The 26,374-nt window shown below is 38.8% G+C and overlaps 1 protein-coding gene across 6 annotated transcripts in view; it reads right to left on the minus strand.

The window, feature by feature from the left end:
- FRMD1 (FERM domain containing 1) overlaps positions 1 to 24,887 on the minus strand; it is a 56,783-nt gene extending 31,896 nt beyond the window's left edge. The window contains exons 1-2 of one of the 6 annotated variants that reach the window (XM_070733880.1): positions 24,570 to 24,887; positions 6,274 to 6,477 (exon numbers count right to left, since the gene is read on the minus strand). In XM_070733880.1, the coding sequence (XP_070589981.1) occupies positions 6,274 to 6,369 (96 nt within the window). In that variant the 5' untranslated portion in view covers positions 6,370 to 6,477; positions 24,570 to 24,887. The other 5 variants (XM_070733884.1, XM_070733881.1, XM_070733885.1 and 2 more) reach the window with 5 other exon arrangements.
- Between the last annotated feature and the right edge of the window lie 1,487 nt (positions 24,888 to 26,374).

Below are 26,374 nucleotides of genomic sequence, written 5' to 3' on the forward strand. Positions count from 1 at the left end.
GCTTTCCAATAAACTGTGTTTTATATTTAATGTGTGACAAGTCATGGCCTGGATCTGAAACCAACAAACTAGGCTTTCAAATTGAAGCTTGTCTTAATTGTGTTACTTTCATGTCTTTCCCCTTTTCACTAGACCTCAGCTCCATCTCAGAAAACTTTTGTATCTGCTCTACCACAAGAATACAAAATCATACAGATGGAAGGGAAGCTGTGGAGCTTCACTTCTATAGATGGAAAACAAAACTACCAAACAATGGAAAACTACATCTGTTAAACACACCGTATTTTCAAAGCTATTGAAAAGAGAACCTAGTCATATCTTAATTCTCACCCTATATTCAATGATGCTGAGAGGAAAAAATGGTGAAGGAATGAAAATGCCTAATTCTGACCAATTACAGAATTAATGGCTAAATATCAGTATTTACCCCAAGGGGAGATAATCCATTGTTACAAAAAGGAAAAACTGGTCTGCTTCCATTATCATATTCTCAACAATTCTAAAATGACACTCCCATTTTAAAGGGAAATTATACCAGGGAAAACCCTTTTAGGTAAATAAAGCAGGACATTCCAGAAATCAAAAGGAAACACTACATTCAATACTACGCATCAGCACATCTACCGTTTTTCTTCACAATTTACGCAAAGACTACTATATCCACAAAAAAGATTCTCTACCAGAAATGCAGTGCTACAAAAAGGCCCTACCATTTCTCTTTAAAAATAGATCGATCTCACCCCGATACTGCATATTGTTTCTCTTAAAAGCTACTTAAGTAGTTGTTAAATGGGTGTGCTGCTCCTCCACCCTGTTTCTCCTGGGTGGTTTACCATTTTCATGGCTCTAGTCAAGATGATACTGAAAAGCATCCAGAAAAAGTACATTTGTACAAATGTGAAGCGAAGGATCTTGGATCTAATTTCTGAAAAATCATTTTGAAACCATCATATAATCCTGGGGTGTCAAATTGGTTTTCTTCAAGGGCTGGATCAGCAGGCCGGTGGGGTGGGGAATGGGGGAGAGAGAAGACGGGACGAACGCCTCCTGCAGTACTCTGCTGGCCAAAATGTGGCATAGCGGGTCTGCATCAGCCCCCCCACCTGTGCTCTTTTTTCGGCCTGGATGGTTTCCTGAAGCACTCTGCTGGCCAAAATGGGGCATGGAGAGGCATCAAATTTTGGCTGCCAGAGGTACCTCAAGTCGGTCCTTTGCTACATCCAGGCTGGCCCCACAAGCCAGGTTTAAGCATCCTGAGGATGCAGGCCTTGAGTTTGACACTCCTGATATAATTTAACCTCAGAGAAAGATAGAAATTTGAATATCACTGAATTAAAAACAAAGCAGTATAACTTTATGTATCAGCAGAAAAATAAAAGTGAAAAAGACCTTTTGCAAAATCAGAAAAAGGAAGAGGAATTTTAGGAATAAGTGTCCTCTGGCTCCTTGAACCCTCATAATTTATCCTTCTTGGCAGGAATATCACAAGGATTAATTAATATTTGCTCAGAGGAGGAAAAAAACTGGTTATTCCATTTTCATTTCTAACAAACGTCGGAGATCCCTAACAAGAATGTCAAATTCTTGTGAACTGGGGTTATTATTTGTTTATCAGATTTCTAGGCTGTCCTAATTGGCTACAAGTGACTTACAAAATGCAACAATAAAAAACAAAGTAAAAATTAAGTATTAGATCATTTAAAAAAGAAAGTCAGCAAAATCTATTATAGCAGCATAGACTATAATGTATACTTTGTCAAAAATGTATTATAGCAAAATATACTATGTCAATTAATCAGTGGAATGCCTTGCCTTCAGAAGTTGTGAGTGCTCCATCGCTGGAGGCTTTTAAGCACAAACTTCACAGTTACTTGTCTGAAATGGTTTAGGGCAGAGGTAGGCAAACCTGGCTCTTCTATGACTTGTGGACTTCAACTCCCAGAATTCCTGAACCAATCATGCTAGCTCAGGAATTCTGGGAGTTGAAGTCCACATATCATAGAAAAGCCAACTTTGCCTACCCTTGGTTTAGTGTCTCCTGCTTGAGCAAGGGGTTGAATTAGAAGACCTCCAAGGTCCCTTCCAACTCTGTTATTCTATGTTCTAAAACACACACATACACACACACACAGAGTAGGTGTTGGACTAGAAACTCTCCAAGGTCCCTTCCAACTGTTATTCTGTGTTCTAAAACACACATGCACATATAGAACAGAACAATTCAAAAGATCAAAATAACACTGGCTTGTAACTCTTCAAAGCAACTGCATCTTTTACCAGGATCTCATGGCTGATTCCCATAGATGTTTCATGAGTCCATAAAACAAAAACACCAGATACTTTAAATAGCTTCAGACATATGCTATAACTAAGCCCCTAAATATTCCAAAATAGATACAGCAGAATCTCTGGTCATGACCATAATTCGTTCCATAACTTTGGAAGCAAACCAATTTGGTCATGGTCAGGTTTGGGTCATGACCATAATTCGTTCCATAACACTGGAAGCAAACCAATTTGATCATGACCCAAACCTAATTTTTGAAAATTACCCAAAAATAAAATAAAAATAGCACAGAAGGAGAAATCGACCATGGGGGGGGGGGGGGAATGGATTTTTGGATTGGAATGTGATTTGGTCCTTGTCAGAAGCATTCCCAACCAGAGGTTCTACTGTATTTGGAATAATAATCCAGTCAATTAGGAAGAACTAAATTTCAAACTTCCTGGGTTTATTTGGACCTGATTTAAATTGGTGGTCCACAGTGAATTACTCCAAAGTGAAAGCCAGAACCAGTCTGGGGATTAATGTTTGCTTATATTTTCAGTTTTAAGTTTCAAATGACATCTAGTTACTACTAGTACATTGCATTGGCATCCTTCAGTCTGGAAAGACCATGGTATCATGCCCCACAGCTACACCACTACTAGTAATAATGGTGATCACAAATAATTGAAATCAATGTTGAGCTACTGGCTTCTTAAAGATCTTCACTCTGATGCCTATGTAAAGGTCCATTCTGAAGTCTTATGAAGTACATAGTCATTGACACTACAACTGAGTCTCAAATTTCTGTTGCTAAGTGAAACATTTGTTAGGTGAATTTTCCATCCATCCATCCATCCATCCGACATCTGTGCTGCCCAATCCCGAAGGACTCAGGATGGCTTACAAAATAATATGATACAATACAATACAATATTATTTATGATCTTTCTCACCACAGTTGTTAAGTGAATCATTGCAGTTGATAAGTTTAATAACCCGGTTGTTAAGTGAACCTGGCTTTTCCATTGACTTTATTTGTCAAAAGGTTGCAAAAGGTGATCACATAACTTTGGGACACAGCAGCGGTCATAAGTATGAACCAGTTGCCAAGCATCTGAATTTTGATCATATGACCATAGGGATGCTGCAAAAGTTGTAACTATGAAAAACAGTCATAAATCACTTTTTTTCACTGCCATTGTAACTTTGACTGGTTTCTAAATGAACTTTTGTAAGTTGAGCACTACCGGTACTGTGGGAATCATAGGAAACTGGAATATTTTAAGAATGATTCCATTAAACGGATTTCTCATTTTTAAGAAACAATTTTATAAGAACATTTTGCTGATAATATACTGTAACTATAGTCCCACTGGGATTGGGCGGCATAAAAGTCAAATAATTAAATTAAACTAAACTACTGAAAGAGATAATTTGAAAGCAGAAAGTTTAATATGAAGCAAGCTATAAAACACAAGGTGGCCATTCTTTTTAAAAAATCTTATTTTAAACTGGAGGGAAACATATTTTGATTTTCTTACATTCTATATCATAAGTCGTGATATAGACCTATATTCCCCATGACAGAACATAATCCTCCTCCCTAAACAGAATGAACTTGTATAGGAATATGAATGCAACACCTGTATGCAACTCATTAAAGCAATTGTGTCTTTTTTCAGAATCAAAAAGGTGCTGTGGAAAGGCTGGCTTTTGCCGCCATGCAATCCTGAAATCAGACATTCCTGAAATTCAGCTCTGGGAAGAGCATCAGTAAGGAACATCATATTAGAAGCGGAAATCCACTCTAAATAGTTTCCTATCACTGATCTCACTCACTCCCCCTCACTCCCCAGAAAACAGCTCTATACAAAATCTAGACTTCAAACAGGAGTTTGTTGAGATAGTCAGTCCCAAAGGTAACTTGAAGAACTGTTTATGAAGTATAAGTTAAAACTATATGAGGGTTATTATTCTTATTATTGCAAATTTACAAAGATTATGAATTCATTTGTGCCCTTGGCAGTTTATTGAGTAATGTATGATGAAGAGAAGAAAAGCTCAATTCAAGAAATGTACAGTGTTCCCTCAATTTTCATGGGGGATGCGTTCCGAGACCGCCCGCGAAAGTCGAATTTCCGCGAAGTAGAGATGTGGAAGTAAATACACTATTTTTGGCTACGAAGAGTACCACAAGCCTTCCCTTAACACTTTAAACCCCTAAATTGCAATTTTCCATTCCCTTAGCAACCATTTAGATTATTACTGACCATGTTTATTTATTAAAGTTTATTAAAAAATATTTATTAAAGGCAGACAAAAGTTTGGCGATGACATATGATGTCATCAGGCGGGAAAAACTGTGGCATAGGGAAAAAACCCGCGAAGTATTTTCTTAATTAATATTTTTGAAAATCATGGTATAGACATTTCGCAAAGTTCGAACCCGTGGAAATCGAGGGAACACTGTATATACAAAGTTAGACCACCCTCCCAGAGATAATGGCATTGCACCCTTCACTTCTACCTACACAGCCATTCTTCAAAGTGGTTCCATTTTGATGAACTTTAATTCAGTTTCTGAAGTGCAGTGATTTGAGGAATGATGAGACAAATAGTAGAAGAACACAGTATAGGAAATTGATAATAAAATGATGGTACAAAAGGAGATGCAAGTAAAATAAGCCAGCTAGAGTTTGGTTTAAGATAAGGGGCTCTACCTATGGTATAAATAAGTCAGTCAGTCAATAGTGGGTTCTAAAACCCGTTGCTAACAGTTTGTGCTCACATGCAACACTTCTGCTCATGCAAAGAAGCATCCTGGGCAGGTGAGTGGAGGCTTCCTCCCGTCGCTAGTACTGGTTCACAGAATTGGTAGCAACCCACCACCGGAATAAGTGCTAGATCAGTTCTCCTCAGGATGTGCATTATACCACATACACACCAAAAGAGAAAAAACTGCTTTGAATATCCAGCATTAAAAAGGGTGATCCTGATATTTGGAAGCAAGCAGACACAATGTATGAAACCACATAAAGAGATGAGCTGCAAAGGCATTGGGAAATTCAACATTTTTTTGGCTATTTATATTTGGGGTTTTTTTTAAATGTTTTTGAAGGACCATGCTATTCCAAACCAAAGTGGGAGAATGAATTATAGTCCTTTGATGGTTTACTCTGAACACACAACTCCACGCTTTATCTTCCCAGATGATTTTAAAGTGCTCAGTAAGCTTCCCATTCTTTTCTTTTTTTGATATTTTTCTCTTCGGTGATAGAACAGATTTTTAAAAAGAAAGAAATAGACAAGTCTGTGCATGACTAGAAATAGAAAATAAACATTCTGAGGAGAATCTACCTGAACAGGTGTACCTTGCACTAAAAAAACCCCCCACATGCAAATCCTGACAAAAGTTTAACTTCAGTGATAACAATTTTTTATTAAAATACAATTCTTTAAATACATGAAAAACATGGGTATTCAAACCTGCAACACTATAGAGATACATAATTCTATTGATGTCTCTAATAGGCATCGTAGATTCCAAATTACTTCATTCTCTACCTTACTACCTGCACTACATTTCAACTTTTATTTCCTACAAGGGAAAGTTTTCAGAATATAGTGCTACTTAATTTTGTTGGAAGATATACAGGATAATAAAACTCGCAAAGTATGATCCCCCAGGTTCACCATGTTGAAAAATTAACACAGCTAAATCAACAGCCTCCAAGGAAAAACTTTTTAAAGCATTCTAACACTACAAAAACATCAAACAAGTATGAAAAGAAATTTCAGAAGAAACAAATCCAACTTATGGATCAATTTTTTAATAGAAATGTATTTTTCATCTTACAAGCTTTTCCCCCCTAACTTGCAAATCCGCAGAACCTCTAGTTTATTCTTCACACTTTCTAAATAACACAGATATTATTCATTAATTAAAACAGGTATTATTCTGTATTATTCATAAGGATTTCCGAAACAAGCTTAGATACACTTACCCCGACAGTCAAACTGAGCTGGTCTCTATCTGGCAGAAGGACGCAGACATTCCTAAAATCCAAAGGCATCTTCTTTGGTAATAGCTGTTTGCTCATTGCAGAACTGGTTGTAAACTTCTCATACCGCTCCGTCAAGTAACAACACCGCACTTGGAGCCTTGGGAATCAAGCCAACTTTCCTCGGAATATTTTTTCTCCCCCGACCTGAGGAATAAAAATCCTTAGAATGAAAAGGTTGGACGATTTTGTAGCAAGAAGCCTCTACATTAAACAAGGATTCCTTTGTAGCTTGATTCTAAGAAGCAGCTCTAACCACCAAACATCTCTTCCTGAGCTCTGGCATAGTTATAACTAATCTTCTCATTAGTCAGCTCTTTTACTGATTAGCAGCTGGTTACGTTACACAGTAGGTGGAGACACTAACCAGCCGGGAAATTTATATCAGGGAGGCCCAGGAAAGTGCCATCCACATGCTTGCATTCCCTTCTTTTGAATCAGCTACTTTACCTTGTGTGCCAAGAATCGTAATCCAGAATTACCGGTGGCTGATATATATATATTTTCACTCACACTTCCCTATGTGATTCTCAGCTTTAAAACAGCAAAGTCCTGAGTCATTGGAAAGAAAGACAGAAAAAGCAGCATAAGGGGAGGGAGATAAGAATAAAGGGGAAAAAAATTACTTAGACCATTGGACCCGAGATTACAAAGTCATTAGTAAACAGCATTAAAGATGACTCAGAAGAGGGAGTTATCATGTGTTTCTGTGGGTTTTAAAGTATTAGTGGAAGTATGTGGGGGAAGTTTTTGCTTGTAATCTACCGTAGCATCTGATTTCATTGGAGCAGGAGGGAAATGAGGCATGCAATAGAAATGCCTGGTGCTACCCTAATGTGGCACCATTGTATTAGTGTCTCTCTCTAAGGAGGCAATGCCTCTACAGATGGCAATATTTAAATAGGGATAAATTAATCCTTCAATATGAGAATCAGTGTTTCTCAACCTTTTAAGATGAGTGGACTTCAACCCCCAGAATTCTCCAGCCAGTATGGCTGGCTGGAGAATTATGGGAGTTGAAGTCCACCTATCTTAAAGTGACCACGGTTGAGAAACATGGGTGCTGTTGGATAGATGAACAAAAGAGTGCATTGTAACCGAAAGAGACTAGGAGACAAATCCATATTTTCTGTTTGGAAATGGTTAAGACTCTTTCGTTGTTAAAAATGTCCTGTAACTTTTGCACTGATATTTGTTGCTCCATTGTTGCTCCATTCTATCTAGTCAATAATTCTTGATTTGCAACATGCTAACCTTATTGGATCCACTTTTTACATAGTATATGTCAATTTCATATCTGAAATGAAAATTAATGGGTTTTTTCTTTCATATTTTCACTTTATAAAGACACTAGATAACAATGTCTGTTTTCTCCTTTGATCATTAAAATTTAGAGAACTCCAGCATGTGCTATGGTGTTAGACAAGATTAAATTATTCATGGTTTATATTTTAATTCTGCAGAATATAAATTACATACCAATATTTTATTGTTGATCTCTATGTTCCATGCTTCAGTTCTAGGTTCAATGAATTTAATAATATGATCGGGAAAATAGCAGGATATTGAATTAACTGAGCCAATTCAGAATTTATGCCAATAGGTAAAAATAATTTCCATGAATTTAATTATTGGTTTAAGATGTGCAGTTAATATGTTAACTGTCTTGGCGTTCTTATTTCACATGATTATGGCAGATAATCACTTTAAACATAAATTAAAAATAAGGTATCTTTGTAGTGGTCCTGGGTTGGGCCTAGAGGCAAAAAAGGAGCTGTGACGTTCCTTAAAATATACCAGGGTGATCCGACATAAAAAAACCCAAAACACACACACACACACACACACACACACATTTATTTATTTATTTATTTATTTATTTATTTATTTATTTATTTATTTATGTCGGATCACCCTGGTATATTGAAGGAACGTCACAGATCCTTTTTGCCTCTAGGCCCAACCCAGGCCCATTTCAAGGCAGTTAATTTATTTATAGCCGACAACTATATTCTGTATGTGTCAAATTTGACATACACACACACACACACACACACACACACACACACACACCTAGTTTTGAAGGAATCTTGATTGAACTGAGAAAATTTAACCAGTGAATTCCCATGTCCACCCAAATTGAAAGTGGGTGCCCAAAAGCTCAGTAAAGGAACAGCATTTAATTAGTACACCCTATCATCTAGTTCAGGATCCAACTACAGCATGCATGACTGATATTATCCAACCTCTGTTAAAATGCATTAGGCAGAAGTACACCTTCTAAACCTAATTTAAAGTGACAGACTTGAAGGATTAGAAAATTGTGGAAGATTTACATCATCGTCCAAGAAATTTACTTTGTTGATTCCAAGGTTTTTACCATACTACCATATTAGTTTTGTTTTAAAATGTGCTGATGACCATCAAATGACCCTTAAGCACATTTACTCTGTTAACCATCTGATGTACGTTCCCTACAAAGCTGAGGTCAGCTCAGGCCAGAAAAAAGTGATAACCTTGATGATTATCATTCAGTTTCCAGATAAACTTGCAGCTAAGTTTATCAGTACAATCCTGCCTGTAGTATATCAATGGTTCCTAAATGATGGATTAGGTTTCCAAACAAGGTAGTTCTGGAATGCATGAATGATAACTAACATGCAAAGTTAAACCAAGAGGTATCTGTGAATTTACTCTGAATTCTCAAAATACCTCCCTATCCTCTTACCCCCAAATGCCAAACTCAGAAACAAACAAACAAAAGAACTTGGCACCTCTTGTTTTAAAATATTGAAAAATAATTTTAGAGGGAAAACAGCTTTAAGAGTTCCCCCATTTTTCTTCTTTTGAATGCCATTGAAAGCATCATTCTGGTTTTGATATTTAAAAGCAAAGATGCTGGACTGAAGAGATTTTTTTTTAAATGCACTTCAGGTAGATGCTTTAACAGATCTCAAATGTTCAGTTTCAGACATTACCCCATCTCCTAACCCAGGGGTTGGCAACCTTAAACACGCAAAGAGCAATTTGAATCAGTTTCCCACAGAAAAGAAAACACTGGGAGCCACAAAACCCTTTTGACATCTAAAATAAAGATAATACTGCATATATCAGTTTATACTATGTATAAAAAACCTATAGTATGTTGCATTTGTGAAATCAATGAACTGCTACAGAGAAACAAATTTTTATTTTTGCATGCAACAAAAACATTTTGAAGTCTGAAAAAAAGATGGATCGAAAAGCTCAATAAATCACTGCTGTCGGGTGTCACACATTGGTAGTTGTGATGCATATAGAGATGAAAGAGCCACATGCAGCTCCAGAACCGTGGGTTGCAGACCCCTGTCCTAACCATTCAGTACTAGTTGTATGAGCAAACAATCCTATCAGTCATTTCAAGAACCATAGTTGCACAACAGGCATTAATAAGTGATGACAGTATTATGTAGTATATAGTATACAGTAGTAGTGATATAATGACAATCTGGAAGGACTGATTAATGATCAATAACTCTGACTACTGAGCCAGTTTTCTGTAGTGTTACATCAGTAGACTAGTCCTGCCTTTGGCACAAAGACAACTGGATGACCTTGGACCAGTCATATCTTCTCTGCTCTAGGAAAGAGGCAATGGCAAACCACTTCTGAAATCTTGCCAAGAAAACTGCCAAAATTGCAGATCTTGTCCAGGTAGTTACCAGGAGTCAACATGCACTCAGATTCACCCTGTCACCCTCCAAAAAATTTAGGCTTATGGAAATATAGAAAGATTTTACCATATGGTCATCCAGTCAGATTATAAGAAACATCTCATTTTGTTATTAACAGAGCAGCTGCAGACTTTATGGGAATATTTGCTCAGTCTCTATATTAGTAAAAAGGGAAGAACCCATGCTTTTCATTAGCTGTAAAAAGATGGGAAGGGGAACACTTAGATGTAAATCTAGCGTACAACTACCCATGAAAATATATTGGAAGATGCTCCATAGGTTGGGGAAAAAATGGCCACGAGGCATACAATAAAACATCAAGCATGGAATAACAATACACAAAGGGCCAGCTATTTCTCTTCTAGAATACTCCTTTCCACCACCTTCCCATTTTACCTTCTCATATCATGAGACTGCATAAAGTCTTAGGCACGATCTAGATCAAGGCTTAGGTCTGGGGCCTCCCTGAAAACAGCTCTGAAAAGCCCCCTCCCAGTGCCTCTGCCCCCTCCCAGTGCCTCTGCCAGCAAAAATGGAGCTTCAGAAAGCTGGGAGTGGCCCTCCCAAGCTCCATTTTCCTGGCAGAGAGTTGCAGGAGGCAGCCACAATCAAAAACAGAGCCCACGAGGACTGCAGGCAGCCCTCCCAAGCTCCCTTTTTGCAGGAGGCCATTACAGCTGAAAGTGGAACTCGGGAGATCATTTTCACAGGAAGAGCACTCAGGCCATCACAAGTGTGCCCAATACGAGTGATGTCGAGCTGGCCACACCCAACCTGGCTCCCCAAGGTCAAACACAACTCTTAATGAAATTGAGTTTGAAACCCCTGCTCTAGATCATGGGTATCAAACTCGCAATGTCACGTTGCCATTACATGTTGTATCACAATGATTTTTCCCTTTGTAGAGCTAGGATGGGTGGGGCCTGTGCGTAACGCATCTAAGTCCAGTTTGACACCCCTGCTCTAGATTATTCAACACTTATAAACTTGTGCAGTGAACTTCAATCTATCATTATCTTTTTTTGTGAGTGGATGTACAAAATTGCAGTCTTTGTTACCTAAATTCAGTATAGATGATAGATCGGTAAGATTGATAGATGTGGTAGATATAGATATATGCAGATGATATAGAAATATACAGACATAGAGATTCACACATACATGCAGAGTGTATGTATATATAGTAAATATACAGTATACTATGCATACTATATTTAAAAACAATCCAAACATATTTATGTATGCATGAAATATAAATCCCATAGATTTATCAAACTGCTGAATTTGGGAATTGCTGTGAAGATTTAAATATATAAAGATGAGTGTTTTCAGTTGGAAAGGTAACATTTCTGAACTACTTCATTTAAAATTGTGTGCTTAGGGCTGCTTCAGACACTTTTTTTAAAAACCTACAAGGTGTAAACTAGGAACATTGTCATCTCAAAATATCAGGTGTGCATATTTTCTGAACTTAGTCATTTTCCTCCAATTGCCCACATACCAAATAAGCAACCTTACCTCTTTTAAGAATGAAAGGAAATGGACATTTAACCCAACTGTTTAGCTTTTTGTGAACACGGTAGTCACCTGTGTGTGAGTTGGGCAGGTATCTAAATTGGTTTAATAAAATAAATACCTGCTTGGATAAATTATTGATCTTGCTTTCACAAGGCTCCTTTAAGGCAGTGTTTCCCAACCTTGGCAACTTGAAGATATTTGGACTTCAACTCCCAGAGTTCCCCAGCCAGCAAATTTAGCAGTGAATTGGGAGAAGATTCATGCGATGAAAAAAAGAGAGTTCCAGGTTCATGATGACTGACATGTCTTTATCCCAAGCATGTTTAAACTCAGTGATGGCTGACCTACTACCTTTGCTGGAAGTCAATTCCAAGATTTCACTACTCTTTCTATAAAATAATATTTTCTAACATTAGAAACTTCCCTCCACAGGTTATGCCCCTGAGTTCTAATTTTTTTGCTCAATTAAAAAACATCGAGATGAAAATCAAAGCTACAGCATACACACATACACACATACACAGAGAGAGAGAGAGAGGGAGAGAAAATAAATGTTCTGCTTTCTCTAATTTCTATATCTATATAAATATTGTTGCCTATGAAACAAATGATTGATTGCATCACCTCCCCAAATAAATTAAAAACTAAAATTCCTTCTGATTCACAACAAACCCAATCTCTTTCAAAGCAATTAATTCTCATTAGAATTAATGAGAATGCTTCATTTTAGTGAAGCTGAAGCTGGATTAAATCTCTGGGTTAATTTCTTTCAGTGAAATCCGATTACTAAGGCACATATGATTTATTAGATGACATAAATTCAAAGGATAGAAGCTGTAGTCAAACCTCTGGCCCATCTAGATGAATACTGTACTTGTATTCGCTCTAAGATTTCAGAGGGGGCCTTTTCCCAGCCCTATCTAGAAGACCAACAACAACAAAAGATTAAACCTGAGAAACGTGCATGTATCTTTGCCATGGAGCAGGCCGCACCCAAATATCCATCATTTGAGCCTTTGATACAAGAGCCATGAACATGGTTACTGCTATGTTCCTGAAATACAATAGAGCCTCAAAGGCTTAGGTTTATTGACCTATTACTGTATATTAGAAGCCAAGTTTTTATTTCATTTTACCTATAGCACTGTTCAGTACAAAAGAGTCTATTGTGAAAGGAGGGAAATTAAAGCAGGCGATTACTGTTGATTTCAGTCACTTTCATTGTTCTGAACAATAACAACATCCTACTTGTAAGCAGCTAAGTAAAAATTGCTTGGCAGAAAGCCCAAATGTCAACCAATGGATCTGAGAATGTCACTGTTCATGAATACTTGAAATTAATGCAAACAAACAAACAGTACAAAAGATCCAGTGTCAGTCAGACAAAAATCCAAATTCACTAGTTATATTTTTATTGACTTTAGGAACTCCCTCTCCAAGAATGGAACACAGAAGGTAGCACGATTCCTGTGGTAGCCACACATATTAGGAAATTCCTGGTTCCAAATCTAAATACAGCTAAATAAACTTTGCTCTCTCAGTAAAGGTTAAGTAAGTATTTATGTTGAAAAATGGAGCAGTCAAACAAGACAAAAATGGGCAATCTCTTTGTTATGACAACACATCTTCATTTCACTACTGCAGAGTTTAACATTCATGATGTACTGAGGGGAACCATGGACATACAACCAAAATCGAACGGGAAGATATATAATAAATTCAATCCTTATGCCTTTGTCCATAAAAATGATTGATTTGAACAATGGGGCAAAGAGGTGTAGCTCCAATGTACCTGAACTCACATGTAACATTTAGAATCTAGTATGTTCTAGTATGCAATACAACCAGGCATGAAATAATTATATGACCTTCATAGGTGGCAAATCTTGGGAATATTGCATTGGCAGTTCTGTGTTAGCAAAAACTTCAGAAGAGAAGGATTTAGGGGTAGTGATTTCTGACAGTCTCAAAATGGGTGAGCAGCGTGGTCAGGTGGTAGGAAAAGCAAGTAAGATGCTTGGCTGTATAGCTAGAGGTATAACAAGCAGGAAGAGGGAGATTGTGATCCCCTTAAATAGAGCGCTGGTGAGACCACATTTGGAATACTGTGTTCAGTTCTGGAGACCTCACCTACAAAAAGATATTGGCAAAATTGAACGGGTCCAAAGACGGGCTACAAGAATGGTGGAAGGTCTTAAGCATAAAACGTATCAGGAAAGACTTAATGAACTCAATCTGTATAGTCTGGAGGACAGAAGGAAAAGGGGGGACATGATCGAAACATTTAAATATGTTAAAGGGTTAAATAAGGTTCAGGAGGGAAGTGTTTTTAATAGGAAAGTGAACACAAGAACAAGGGGACACAATCTGAAGTTAGTTGGGGGAAAGATCAAAAGCAACGTGAGAAAATATTATTTCACTGAAAGAGTAGTACATCCTTGGAACAAACTTCCAGCAGATGTGGTTGGTAAATCCACAGTAACTGAATTTAAACATGCCTGGGATAAACATATATCCATTGTAAGATAAAATACAGAAAATAGTATAAGGGCAGACTAGATGGACCATGAGGTCTTTTTCTGCCATCAGTCTTCTATGTTTCTATGTTTCTATTTTGGAGAAAATGCAATTGCAGTAAATCAATGTCTACAATCACTACAGGTCATTCTCAACTTATAATTGATTGATTAGTGACAGTTTGAAGTTAGGATGAGCCTGAAAAAGCTCCTTATAACCAGTATTCAAATTACATCATCATAATTTATGGCATTTTTGGCAGAAACCAGCATTTATTTCAAGTTTCCATTAAAAAGAACCACTCTAAGGAAACAATGGGCTCGCTTAACGGCATTCACTTAACAACCACTGCAAAAACATTTGTAAAATCTATCATGGCCACATGGTGATCAGCCTTACAACTCTCACAACATACAACCAGAATTGCAGGCTCAACTACGGTCATCGGTCAAGGACCACCTGCATCATTTCATAAACAGTCAGCTTACTGGAGACAGAATAGCTGATGAGAAAGTTTATTTCTGAGCTCTCCACAATCATCCATGTTGGTCACCAATGAAAATATCTGAGAAGCAAATGCCCCAGCCTCATTGCAACATGTTTGTATGAGACAGAAAGTACGTCTCCTCTGCAAGTTGACCTAGTTAGGGTATTTATTATACCAGGAATGTTGGAAACTGACCCAGAAGACTATGAACTTTTTCTTCCCGTTTCCCATGTTCAACAACAGCAAATTTCCAGAAAAGATTGAGCAAAACAAAGAGGAAGGGAACGCAATGCTATCGACCCATGTTGAAAGATGTTTACTAGTTGTAATATATAAGACAGTTCCTAGGATTCTTGGTGGCACAGTGATTAGAGTGCAGTCCTGAAGGCTAGTTCTGCTGACCGCCTGCAATTTGGCAGTTCGAGTCTCACCAGGCTCAAGGTTGACTCAGCCTTTCATCCTTCTGAAGTCAATAAAAATGAGGACTCAAATATGCTGATTCTGTAAACCGCTTAGAGAGGGCTGTAAAGCGATGTCTTACATGGCAGTGGCAGTGCTAACACATTTTAAAGAACTAGTTTTTTAAAGAAATGAAATGAATTGGATTTTTATAAGTTTCAATTGGTTTTCAATTTTTTTTAAAGAGCACAAAGACATACTGGTATATAAAAGTTAAAAGATCAAGGCAAGTAAAACCACCATCTTTTCTCCTATGTATTAGTACAATATGTGAAAGCAATAAGGTGAACTGCATTCAAATTCATAACATTCATTCATAGCAGCTTCTCTTGCTCTGTTCTACAATAAAGAAGCAGTGTGTTTCCTAACTATCACTGTGGTAGCACAGGAGGTGTCATGAAAAAATAATCCTGAATATATGGGGGATTATAATGAGAGAGACGAAGCCTGGAAGTCTTCAAATAGATGTCAGTTGTTAATCATTTTGCATATCCTTAGCTCAAGGTGAGAGTAGAGCTTTTATACTATATGATTTGGCTTTTGAAGAGCTGTGGGAAAAAAACAGAAAAAAACTTAGCAGATTGCTAAGTAGTGTACTCCTTTTGACAAAATTATTACATACACCAATCCACTTAAGATTTCCGTAACATTTCACAAGATGCTTTTAATGCTCCCTGCCTTGCAAGGATGTGGAGTTTCTTATAAATTCTATTTCTTGCATTTTTATCTCCTCTAAGCAGAGAAAAAACTCACCATTGCACTGAATAACTGAGGTTGTAGTCAATATCTATGCATCCCGTGAACATTCGGTTGTAAATAAAAGTTGGTCCTGTCATTACATAAAACCTCTGTATACTGTCTAGAAATATGCACATTCTTCCAACTCAAAATCATCCAATTAATAAACATTTCACATTCTTTCTTTCATCAAAAGTAGTGAACAATTCTCTTGGGCTTTTAAAAAAATATTATTACAACAGCCACTACAAAATGGGAAGTCTTGAAAAATTATTGGCCTATGCAACATCGCAGGTACCATACGTATTGAGAGAATGCCTTTGGGATGGTTAGACCGTAATGTTTTTACAGTTCATTTATAATTTAACAAAAATTATTTCATTAGCCTCTGTCAATCCTCAAGGCAGGGATTTATAACTAAAATTTTTCAAGATAGAAAGTAATCCTGTTGGGAAAAAAGGAAAGGTTGGAAAGACAGAAAACTTAGAGGTGAAAAGAACTTAAGACAGCTTTTCCCAACCTGGAATCTTTTAACCGTGCTATAAAACTCCGATCACCTGAGCTATTACTATGGCTTGTGGTGCTGTGAAGCACATGGGACCTAGAGATTTAATACTGGAGAGACCATCCGGTGGAAAGTTTTGGCTTAGATATCCACCCAACAAAAAATAGAAAAGGAAATATGGAAATGGTATAATAATAGTGTTTCTTTCAGAGCTAATGGGAAGGATGACAATGAGTTGATATTCAGATGAATGTGTTGCAGGAATTATTCTATTTTGTATACATAGCACAAATCCTTCTCAAGGATTCCACTATCAACTTAAGGTGTTAACTCTAATAAATTAAAGTTTCCTCAAATTTGACACTTTCAAAATATATACATTATGACTATGCCTGCTGAAGAATTCTGGGAAGTAAAAGTCCACACACTAACAGGAATCTGGTTAGGGAAAATTTAGTTAATCATTACCAGGGACAACCTTGAGATTTTCCAACTCTTTTCCAGTCCTTTACTCAATATCCATGTGCTAAATGCAAACATCTGTATGTATGTTTGGTTTTACAATAAGGGTTTTTAACTGTTTTAATATTGGATTGTCATATGCTGTTTACTACTGTTGTTAGCCGCCCCGAGTCTACGGAGAGGGGCGGCATACAAATCCAATAAAATAAAATAAAATAAAATCTGAGTCGCTGAATTATCTGCATATAAACCTACACCTCTCACTCTCTTTCTATCCATCCATCCACCCACTCATCTCTCTCTCTGTCTCTCTCTCTCTTTCCCTACCTTTGCGCACCAGTTACTTGGTCTTCTAGTTTCTGGTGCACATACATGCACAAAGACCAACTGACTGGCACACATGCATGCTGGAAACCAGAAGCTTAGCTTCCCATCAGTTGCATGCGCACTAGGGAACTGCTCTTCTGGTTTCTGGCACTTCTGCGCACGTGAACACCAACCAATAGAATAAGGGCTGTTGTGCCTGGAGAGATGGCTCAGCATGCCACTTCAAGCACACATGACATAGGCTCTCCATCATGGATCTATCTACTATCTATCTATCTATCTATCTATCTATCTATCTATCTATCTATCTATCTATCTATCTATCTATCTATCCATCTATCATTCTACCCATCTATCATCTACCTTCCTATCTATCTCTAATCTCTGTAGGAGCTTGAATCCTTCTTATGCAGGAATCAGACTTAACATAAAAGTTTGTACATAACTTTTTGAAACAACCATACCTCAACGCAAGGTTATCAGAATAAGGCTAGGAAAAACACAAGTTGGGCCAACATCAGGGTTACAGTTTGCTATAATTTGAATTCCATGAAGACCATCCATACCATATTGTGTTCCCCTCTTTACTGTCTATTATTCAAATTTGAACATTAATTCCCAGAGGCAGAAAAAATATCTTTTACTTCTATTTTTTTTAGCAGAGTGTTAGAGCTAGTCTATTGAAATAAACAAATCAGTCCTAGCAGTTCTTTACTTCCATAGATGAGCCGGGATGGCGCAGCAAGTAGAATGCTGTATTACAGGCCACTGAAGCTGAATGTAGATCTGTAGGTCAGCGGTTCAGATCTCAAGGTTGACTTCCATCCTTCCGAGGTGGGTAAAATGAGGACCCGGATTGTGGGGGCAATATGCTGGCTCTGTTAAAAAGTGCTATTGCTAACATGTTGTAAGCCGCCCTGGATCTAAGGAGAAGGGTGGCATAAAAATTGAATAAATAAATAAAATAGTAAGTATAAGAGCATTCTTCATTATACGAACATCCTGGATTTAAAAACCAGCTCAACCGTGAACCCTTGGGGACTCTTTTGTAATAAATAAATAAATAATGAGGTGAGCCTCTAACAGGCGCCAAGGAAGCAAGGAAAGTAAGTTCAAATTGCCCAAAGCATCAGAGTTTTACTGAGCCAGCAACTGCATCTTTTGCTCTGGTGCAATTATTTTCTTGCCATAGGAGAACCTGCTTGCCCCAATAAAGATTACATCAAAATACCTTGGCAACTCTGTAGGATTTTTCTTGGCACTAATCCATTTCTTTTCTTCACTTGCCAATCATTTTGTTGCCATTTTTTAAAACGGTAATGAAGTAGCTGCTTCTTAGCTCTAGCACTCAACCTATGACCAAAATAATTGAGCCCCAAGTTTACAGTATGTTGCTAAGGGAGACATTTGTTAAGTCAGCTTTCCCCCATTTTACAACTTTTCTTCCCCTATTTGCTAAGTGAATCACTGCAGTTGTTAAATTAGTAACAAGGTCGTTAAGTGAATCCGGTTTCCCCATTGACTTAACTTGTTCGCAAAAGGGGATCACAGGTTCCCAGGAGACTCATAAATGTGAATCTGTTGTCAAGCATCTGAATGTAAATCCCGGGACCATGGGGATGCTGCAATGGTCATAAGTGTGAGAAATGGTCTTAAGTAATTTTTTTCAATGCTGTTGTAACTTCAAATGGTCACTAAGCGAACTGTTGCAAATTGAGGACTATCTGTACTTTTTTAAACCTGTTAAATATATTTGCCTCCTTGCAGCATTAGTTTCACTTTCAGTATTACCACATGGCTGTCTCAAATCAGCTGAGGGTAGGGAATCTGATAATCAGTTTCTTGGCTTAATCGGCTCTGTTCTGTTTGCTGCAAGGAGGCAAATTGCTGGGAGGCAGAGGCAAAAGAATGGGGGTGGCTGGGTGGGATACCTTTGGTGTATAAGACACACCCAAGTTTTCACCCTCTTTTGGGGGGTAAAAAGGTCTGTTATACTCCAAAAATTATGGTGCTCCCATTTACCAAACTCACTGTTTCTTCCAGTTACTTCTCAACTGTACTGATAATGAAAGTTAAATCCAACCGAGAACCCTGGAACACTAGGTATAATTTGTCCAAATGCCAAAACGTATAAATCAGAATTGAGGAAGAATACATGAACTAGTGCCAAACCATAAAACAGTCAAAGGTGATTTTATAGGTAGATAAACAGAACATCGCTGGAAATATCATACAAAAGCAGAGACTGATAATTGAACAGATTATTCCAGACATGAGACTTAATATTTGATATCAGTTTTTGAATCTGCATTTGGAATTGGTCCCCCCGTAAAAAAATTCAATCCTTTATAGGAGACAAGGCTGTGCTTTAATCAGATAAGATGAAGAAGTTATTTTTATGTAGCTACAGATCCACAAATCACACTGTGAAAAAAGGAACTCCCAATTGTTGGAAAACAGACAGGAAATACAGATAATTTCTGGCATACAGTATTTTGGCTCATGCTGCTTTTACTAAGAGAGATACATGTTGTGGTGGTTGAAATCTGGATCAACTCAGTTAGGACTGAAGATGGAGCTATTCCCATTTTGTATTCTCCTCTGTATGTAAAAATAAATATTAAAATTGTCCACCAGGGAATTGGTTTTATAGTCTTTTTATATGTCACAATATTATCCGTACCGCTTTTTAATATTTACAATTTTTATTTGGCTACCCATGGACACAGATTCTGTGACTTCTGGCTTTTCTTCATAAGCTACAATTCGGGTGGCACACATCACCCATTTGTGCTTCATTCCCCAAATCCGTCCTTCTCCCACAGGTCCACCTTACTAAAATGCCCAGTTTTCTTCCTCTTCTTCCTCAACATGCAAATTAGCTTCTATTAAAAAAAATGAATACAATGCAACTTTTATAACAAAATATTATTAAAACATTCTTCTTATAATTAAGGAACTAGTATGGCCAATGCCACATTGGTACACTCCCACTGCTTAACCTCTTGGTGGCCTTTCAGAATGACAAGAGGGAGCTCTACAAATAGGAAAAGGTGGAGGCAGGCAGCATGCATATTCCCTAGACAAGGGGTCTCCAACTTTAACAACTTTAAGACTTGTGGACTTCAACTTCCAGAGTTCCTCAGGCAGTTCCTCAGTTCCTCTGGAAGTTGAAGTCCACAAGTCTTAAAGTTGCCAAGATTGAAGACTCCTAGTCTACACATGGTGCTACCAAAATGAAGATTAGCTTTCAGGTACAGCCCCTCTTACAATATATTTCACGTGCTGCAAAACAAGTCTACGAGAAGAATCAGTCTTAGTTTAGTTAAGCCATCTAAGTGAGTCCCATCTGTGCAAGATACCTAACTCAATAAATTTTCAATAAATGCTTAGTTCCATCAATCAGATATCCAATTTTGCCCATAAATGGCAAAATGGCACAGATGGATAGAGTTAAGAAATAGAAATAAAAAGATCAAAAAAGATAAATAAATATTAGTAAAATAAAGAATATAAATATGCAAATATGAATGATTTGAATAGGGATTTTGTGACTGTAAGAAATAATACAAATATTACTGTGATTAATTGATATGTATATTATAATAGGATTTAATGAAATATCTGATGTAGCAATGTAGAAATACTGAATGTTTGCTGATATTATAATTTTTGTTTTTGTCGTTTTTTGTTGTTTTTTGTTTTTTTTAATTGCTATTTATCATCATCATCATCATCACCACCATTATTATTATTATTTATCTGTTTTAAAATACATTTGAAAACCAATAAAAAATTTTCAAAAAAAAAATACCCAAAATAAGACATCCCCTGATAATGGGTCCGGGCTTTTGAGTGCATGGCAATAAGGCCAAGCGCTTATTTCAGGGTTCAAAAAAAATATAAGACAGGGTCTTATATTTGGGGAAACATGGGACACATCTACGATGGAGCTTGAATGTCTGCTCCTGCTTTCTTCTTCTTCAGACCTTCTCCCAATACACAGAAAAATAACACATGAATGCCTTTACCCACATCAGACTGCTGATTCTTATGTATAGCAATAGCATTTAGACTTACATACCGCTTCATGGTGCTTTACAGCTCTCTCTAAGCGGTTCAACCTTGAGCCTTCTCAAATTCCATCTGCCAAACTGCTGGCAGCCAGGGATCAGCAGTAGCTTGCAATACTGTACTCTAACCAGTATCGGGCGGGGGCGACGTTCCACTAGCAAAAATGGAGCATGCAACTCCGGGTGACCAGTGGGCAGGTGGACCTGTCAGAGTGAGATTTAGCTTCTGCGCATGCACAGGAAGCAAAATCTTACAAGAGTCCGTACAGGTGCGTGAGATTTCAGTGATTTTTGGCAATTTGGCATAACATTTTTTTGCTGAAATCTTAGAAGATTTCCTTCTTGCGCATGCACCAAACCAAAATCTTGCTCCGACCTGCCGCCCGCCCGCTGCATGCACCTTAGCACTGGTAGTGGAGGCGAGTTGCAACCCCGGCCTCCCTCTGTATCCACTGCACCATAGATAAGTATGCAAAAGATGACAACCCTAAAATCTATATTGTACAGTAGAACTACAGAAAATCTTTTAAAAGGGGGCAAATCGCAAAGCAATCCACCATGAGACTTAACCATATCAGTTGATGGTTAAATCATTAAGTGATATCTGAATTTGTATTCTATATACCTTAAAGCAATGTTTCCCAACCTTGGCAACTTGGCATTCGCTGGCTGGGGAATTCTGGGAGTTGAAGTCCAAATATCTTCAAGTTGCCAAGGTTGGGAAACACTGCCTTAAAGGAGCCTTGTGAAAGCACGATCAATAATTTATCCAAGCAGGTATTTACTTTATTAAACCAATTTAGATACCTGCCCAACTCACACACACAGGTGACTACCGTGTTCACAAAAAGCTAAACAGTTGGGTTAAATGTCCATTTCCTTTCATTCTTAAAAGAGGTAAGGTTGCTTATTTGGTATGTGGGCAATTGGAGGAAAATGACTAAGTTCAGAAAATATGCACACCTGATATTTCGAGATGACAATGTTCCTAGTTTACACCTTGTAGGTTTTTTTAAAAAGTGTCTGAAGCAGCCCTAAGCACACAATTTTAAATGAAGTAGTTCAGAAATGTTACCTTTTCAACTGAAAACACTCATCTTTATATATTTAAATTTTCACAGCAATTCCTAAATTCAGCTGTTTGATAAATCTATGGGATGTATATTCCATGCATACGTAAATATATTTGGATTTTTTTTAAAAAAAAATAAATATTTCAAACTAAAATACCGTGCAGCATCTAAATACTGCAATCTAAAAGTTGGATTTAATCTATGTAATGCAATTGTTTGTTTATTTATTTTATTTTATATTTGTCAAATATGTATATGATAATAGTATTTTGTATAAACGTAAGTAAAAAGTAACTATAAAAGAGGACAATAGGGTGGTAGGACAGGGATGGTAAGCACCATGTAATTGTCCAATACTATTGGACTACTACTACAATACTTACATTATTACTTATATGCTTATATTACATAACTTATATATATAACTACAATACTTATTGTAATTGTCCAATACTATTGGACTACTACAATACTTATATTATTACATACATTCTTATATTACATAACTTATATTTATAACTACTACAATACTTATTGTAATTGTCCAATACTATTGATACTGAAGAGGAGCATACAAAACTCAGGGGGGAAACCCCAGCGGGGGTGGAATAGGGCAGGAAGATTTAGAGTAGAGAAACTCAAGTTTTTCAGGGATTCATCTGAGCGTTTGCATCATTTCAAACCTGTTCACCTCTTCAAGGTTACAGCCAGGGAATTTAGAATTACATTCACTGTTTCTTCTATGATCTTTTTTTAAAAAAAATATACTGCTCAAAAAAATAAATAAAGGAAACACTCAAAGAAGACATCCTAGATCTGAATGAATGAAACATTCTCATTGAACACTTTGTTCTGTACAAAGTTGGATGTGCCCAACAGCCTGTGAAATTGATTGTCAATCAGTGTTGCTTCCTAAGTGGACAGTTTGATTCTACAGAAGTTTGATTTACTTGTGAGTTATATTGTGTTGTTTAAGTTTCCCTTTAATTTTTTGAGCAATGTATTTCCGACGCATACTCCAGAAACTACGGTAGATCAAAACCCAGAAGTAAAATTAAACAGTGGTTTGTTTTTCTTAATGCAGAGCTAGGCTACCTACACATTAAAACACACGCGCATTGCACAAAGCATTCTTCAGGAAAGCGCTTGATCCCAAAGAAAGCGCAACAGAGGAGCGTTCCAAGACTTCCTCCTGCTTTAAACCTGTTGCTTAGCACATGCGGCTCTCAAACGCTATTAAGCGAACGTCTAACAACAACCAACAACAACACAACTCCAGGAGGAGGCAAGGCAGCAACCAAGGCTTCAAAGCTCGGTGTTTAATGGGAAGTTTAAAAAACAAATCGTGCGGGTGGGGGACGCCTTTCGTTCTCCCCAGCCGCTCGTGTGAAACGTGGATTACACGCCGCGTGCGCGCGTACATGCGTCTGCACACGTATCCAAATACGCGCGTGAGGGACGGAGGGGAAAAGAGGGGAGGGGGAATCCAATACAGTAGCTAGTTAGTACTTACGGCCAAGTCCTGCGTGCGGAGCGGCGAGTAGCCGACGAAGGCGGCGGTGGGGGGAGCGAGCCTAATTAATTTGACTCTTGACAAATGCGGTCGCTCCTGTTTCTCGCGTGCGGCTACTAATCTCTCTCTCTCTCACACACACACACAGCATAAACACGCGCGCGCGGGCTCGGGGAACTCAAGAGGAATTAGTCAACCTGGATCCTCTTTAATGGCGAGGTACCATCGACTCCTCGACAAAGGGGGGAGAGGGGGGCAGCCGGCGGGACTTTGGCGGAGGGCGGGAAAAAAATCAGCCTCGGCAAACTGGCCCTTTGGGATTAAGGGTGAGGTGAGGAGGGAACGGTCGAGCCCTCGGCCTGGAGAACCGGGCCGCCAATCGCGGCGCCGCTCCTGCCATTCCCACCTCCCCGCCCGCTTCCCCCCCCCCTCGCTCGGTGGCGCCTTCCAAAGCCGACTTCTTGTAAACAGACGAGAGGGGCGGCTGGGTCGCTTTTTCCAAAGGAGCCCCACGTGGAGAGACGGAGTGTCCCCCCCAACCCCTCCCCCCGAAGTCACCCCGAGAAAGCCCAACATCCCCGATGTCCCTCTCACCCACCCCGGGAACAGCGGAGGACACCCCCCTTTTGGGATGAATGGGATGGGTAGGTTCCTCAATAGCATTTAGACTTGTATACCGCTTCATAATGCTTTTACAAAATCAGCTTATCGCCCCCCAACAATCTGGGTCCTCATTTTACCCATCTCGGAAGGAAGGATGGAAGGCTGAGTCAACCTTGAGCCGGTGGGGAGATTTGAACTGCTGAACTACAGCTAGCGCGCAGTTACTATAGTTACAGTTCAGGTCGTTGTACCTGATAACTTGGGAAGCTCACCGGCGACGTGCACCTGGGCAGCCGATCCCCAGAAACACGGACCCCGTCAGACTTCTTTTTCAAGTGGCTTCTTTGTGGGTCCCCTCTTCGAATATCCCTCTTCTTCCGGCAGGAGCGAGGAAAATGAGGTTTTTGAGGAGAATCTCTAACTGCAGCAGGTGTGGAGTTGAGCTGGAGACGTTTGCTGAGGACTAGCGCCTTGCAGTAGGTTTTTTAGTCCTTAGTCTGGTGATTCAGACTTAATGATTGGAGTGGATGGTGATTCATGAGGCAACTCATGCATGAATTCATTTGTGTGGCGGGGGGGGGGGAGGAGAAGGAGGCGAGTCAATGGTCACCTGGCCAATCCAAAAATGGGATAGGAGGGCAAAAAAGGGAAAATATATAGTATATATATATTTAGGACAATAAAAAATGCAAAGAAAGCAGCGTTTGGCTTGGGGATCACTGGGTTACAGGTTTCCGTGAGAGTAGTTGTTACTTGCTGGGTGGAGACTTGTTTGTTGATTTAAAAGCCACCCAACTTGGTGCTAAAACAATCTAAAATAACAATGACATAAATAACATAACAAAAACCAATGTAATGCAGTGTCGCCAAAGTTTGACTCAGACTTCACCAAAACAGGACCAGCGTGATGACCAAACTCACTGAAAATCCTGACCTAAGATACAGGGAGTCCTTGACTTACAACAGTTCATTTAGTGACAGATCAAAGTTGCAAAAAAATAACCAGTCAGGTGTTAGTGGCATTTCTGCCTAGCATTCAATTCCCCTTGGTTCAACTCAGTGCTGCTCAAATAGTGAGGCACGCCCTCCTTGGGGTGTGTGTGTGCAGAGTGATGGCAGGGGGTGCGTATGACCCCAGGGAACATGTGTGGTCCGTCTCGATTGATTCCCCCGGATGGGGAGTGTTTTCCCAGTTGCACGCTGCTCCGAGCCTGGAAGAGAAAGCGGCCAGGCAGGGTGGGGCAGCTGCGTGGGTTCTTGGTGGCTGCCACGGTAGCCATGAACGGTGGGGCGAATTTGCTGCTGGACAAGGAAAAGCATCCTCTGCAGCTGGGCGAAGGTTTTGAACAGACCCTAAAGCCTCCTTCCACCCCATTTGCAGTGAGTGCCCAGCAGAGGCGCCGCTTATGGGCCAGGCCGGGACCCCAAAACATCAGCTTCATTAAGCTGCCCTGGCCCCGTGTCAAAAGAGGGCCCTAACAACGGTAGCCTCTGCCTGCCTAACCGAAAACGGGTTCTACTGAGTTCAGTGTGACTTACTCCCAGGTAAGTGGGTAGAGCAGCCTTCCCAGCCAATAGTTCCCTTGTAGCTTATAATAAGCAAAACAATAAACATTAACACTAAAATTCCATTGGGGCCCAGATGGGAGAGTTGTGGGGGGCGTGAAATGTTTACTTCTTCCTGGGGGCGTGTAACAGAAAATAATTGAGAAGCACTGATCTAACTGCAAGTAGTCCTTGACTTAAAGCTACAATTAAGCCCAACATTTCTTTTGCTAAATGAGACATTTGTTAAGTGACTTTTTCCCCATTTTACAACCTTTCTTGCATCCGTTGTTAAGTGAATCATCGCAGTTAAGTTAGTAACAAGGTTGTTAAATGAGTGTGTTTCTCCATTGACTTTGCATGTCAGAAGGTTGTAAAAAGATCTCCCATTACCCCTAGGGCAGTGCTGGCGAACCTTTTTTTCCTCGGGGGCTGAAAGAGTTTGGGTATGTGCCATTATGCATGCACGAGTGCCCAAACCCATAATTCAATGCCTGGGAAGGGCAAAAAC

This window comes from Erythrolamprus reginae, chromosome 1, assembly GCF_031021105.1.
Source record: "Erythrolamprus reginae isolate rEryReg1 chromosome 1, rEryReg1.hap1, whole genome shotgun sequence".
NCBI lineage: Eukaryota > Metazoa > Chordata > Lepidosauria > Squamata > Dipsadidae > Erythrolamprus > Erythrolamprus reginae.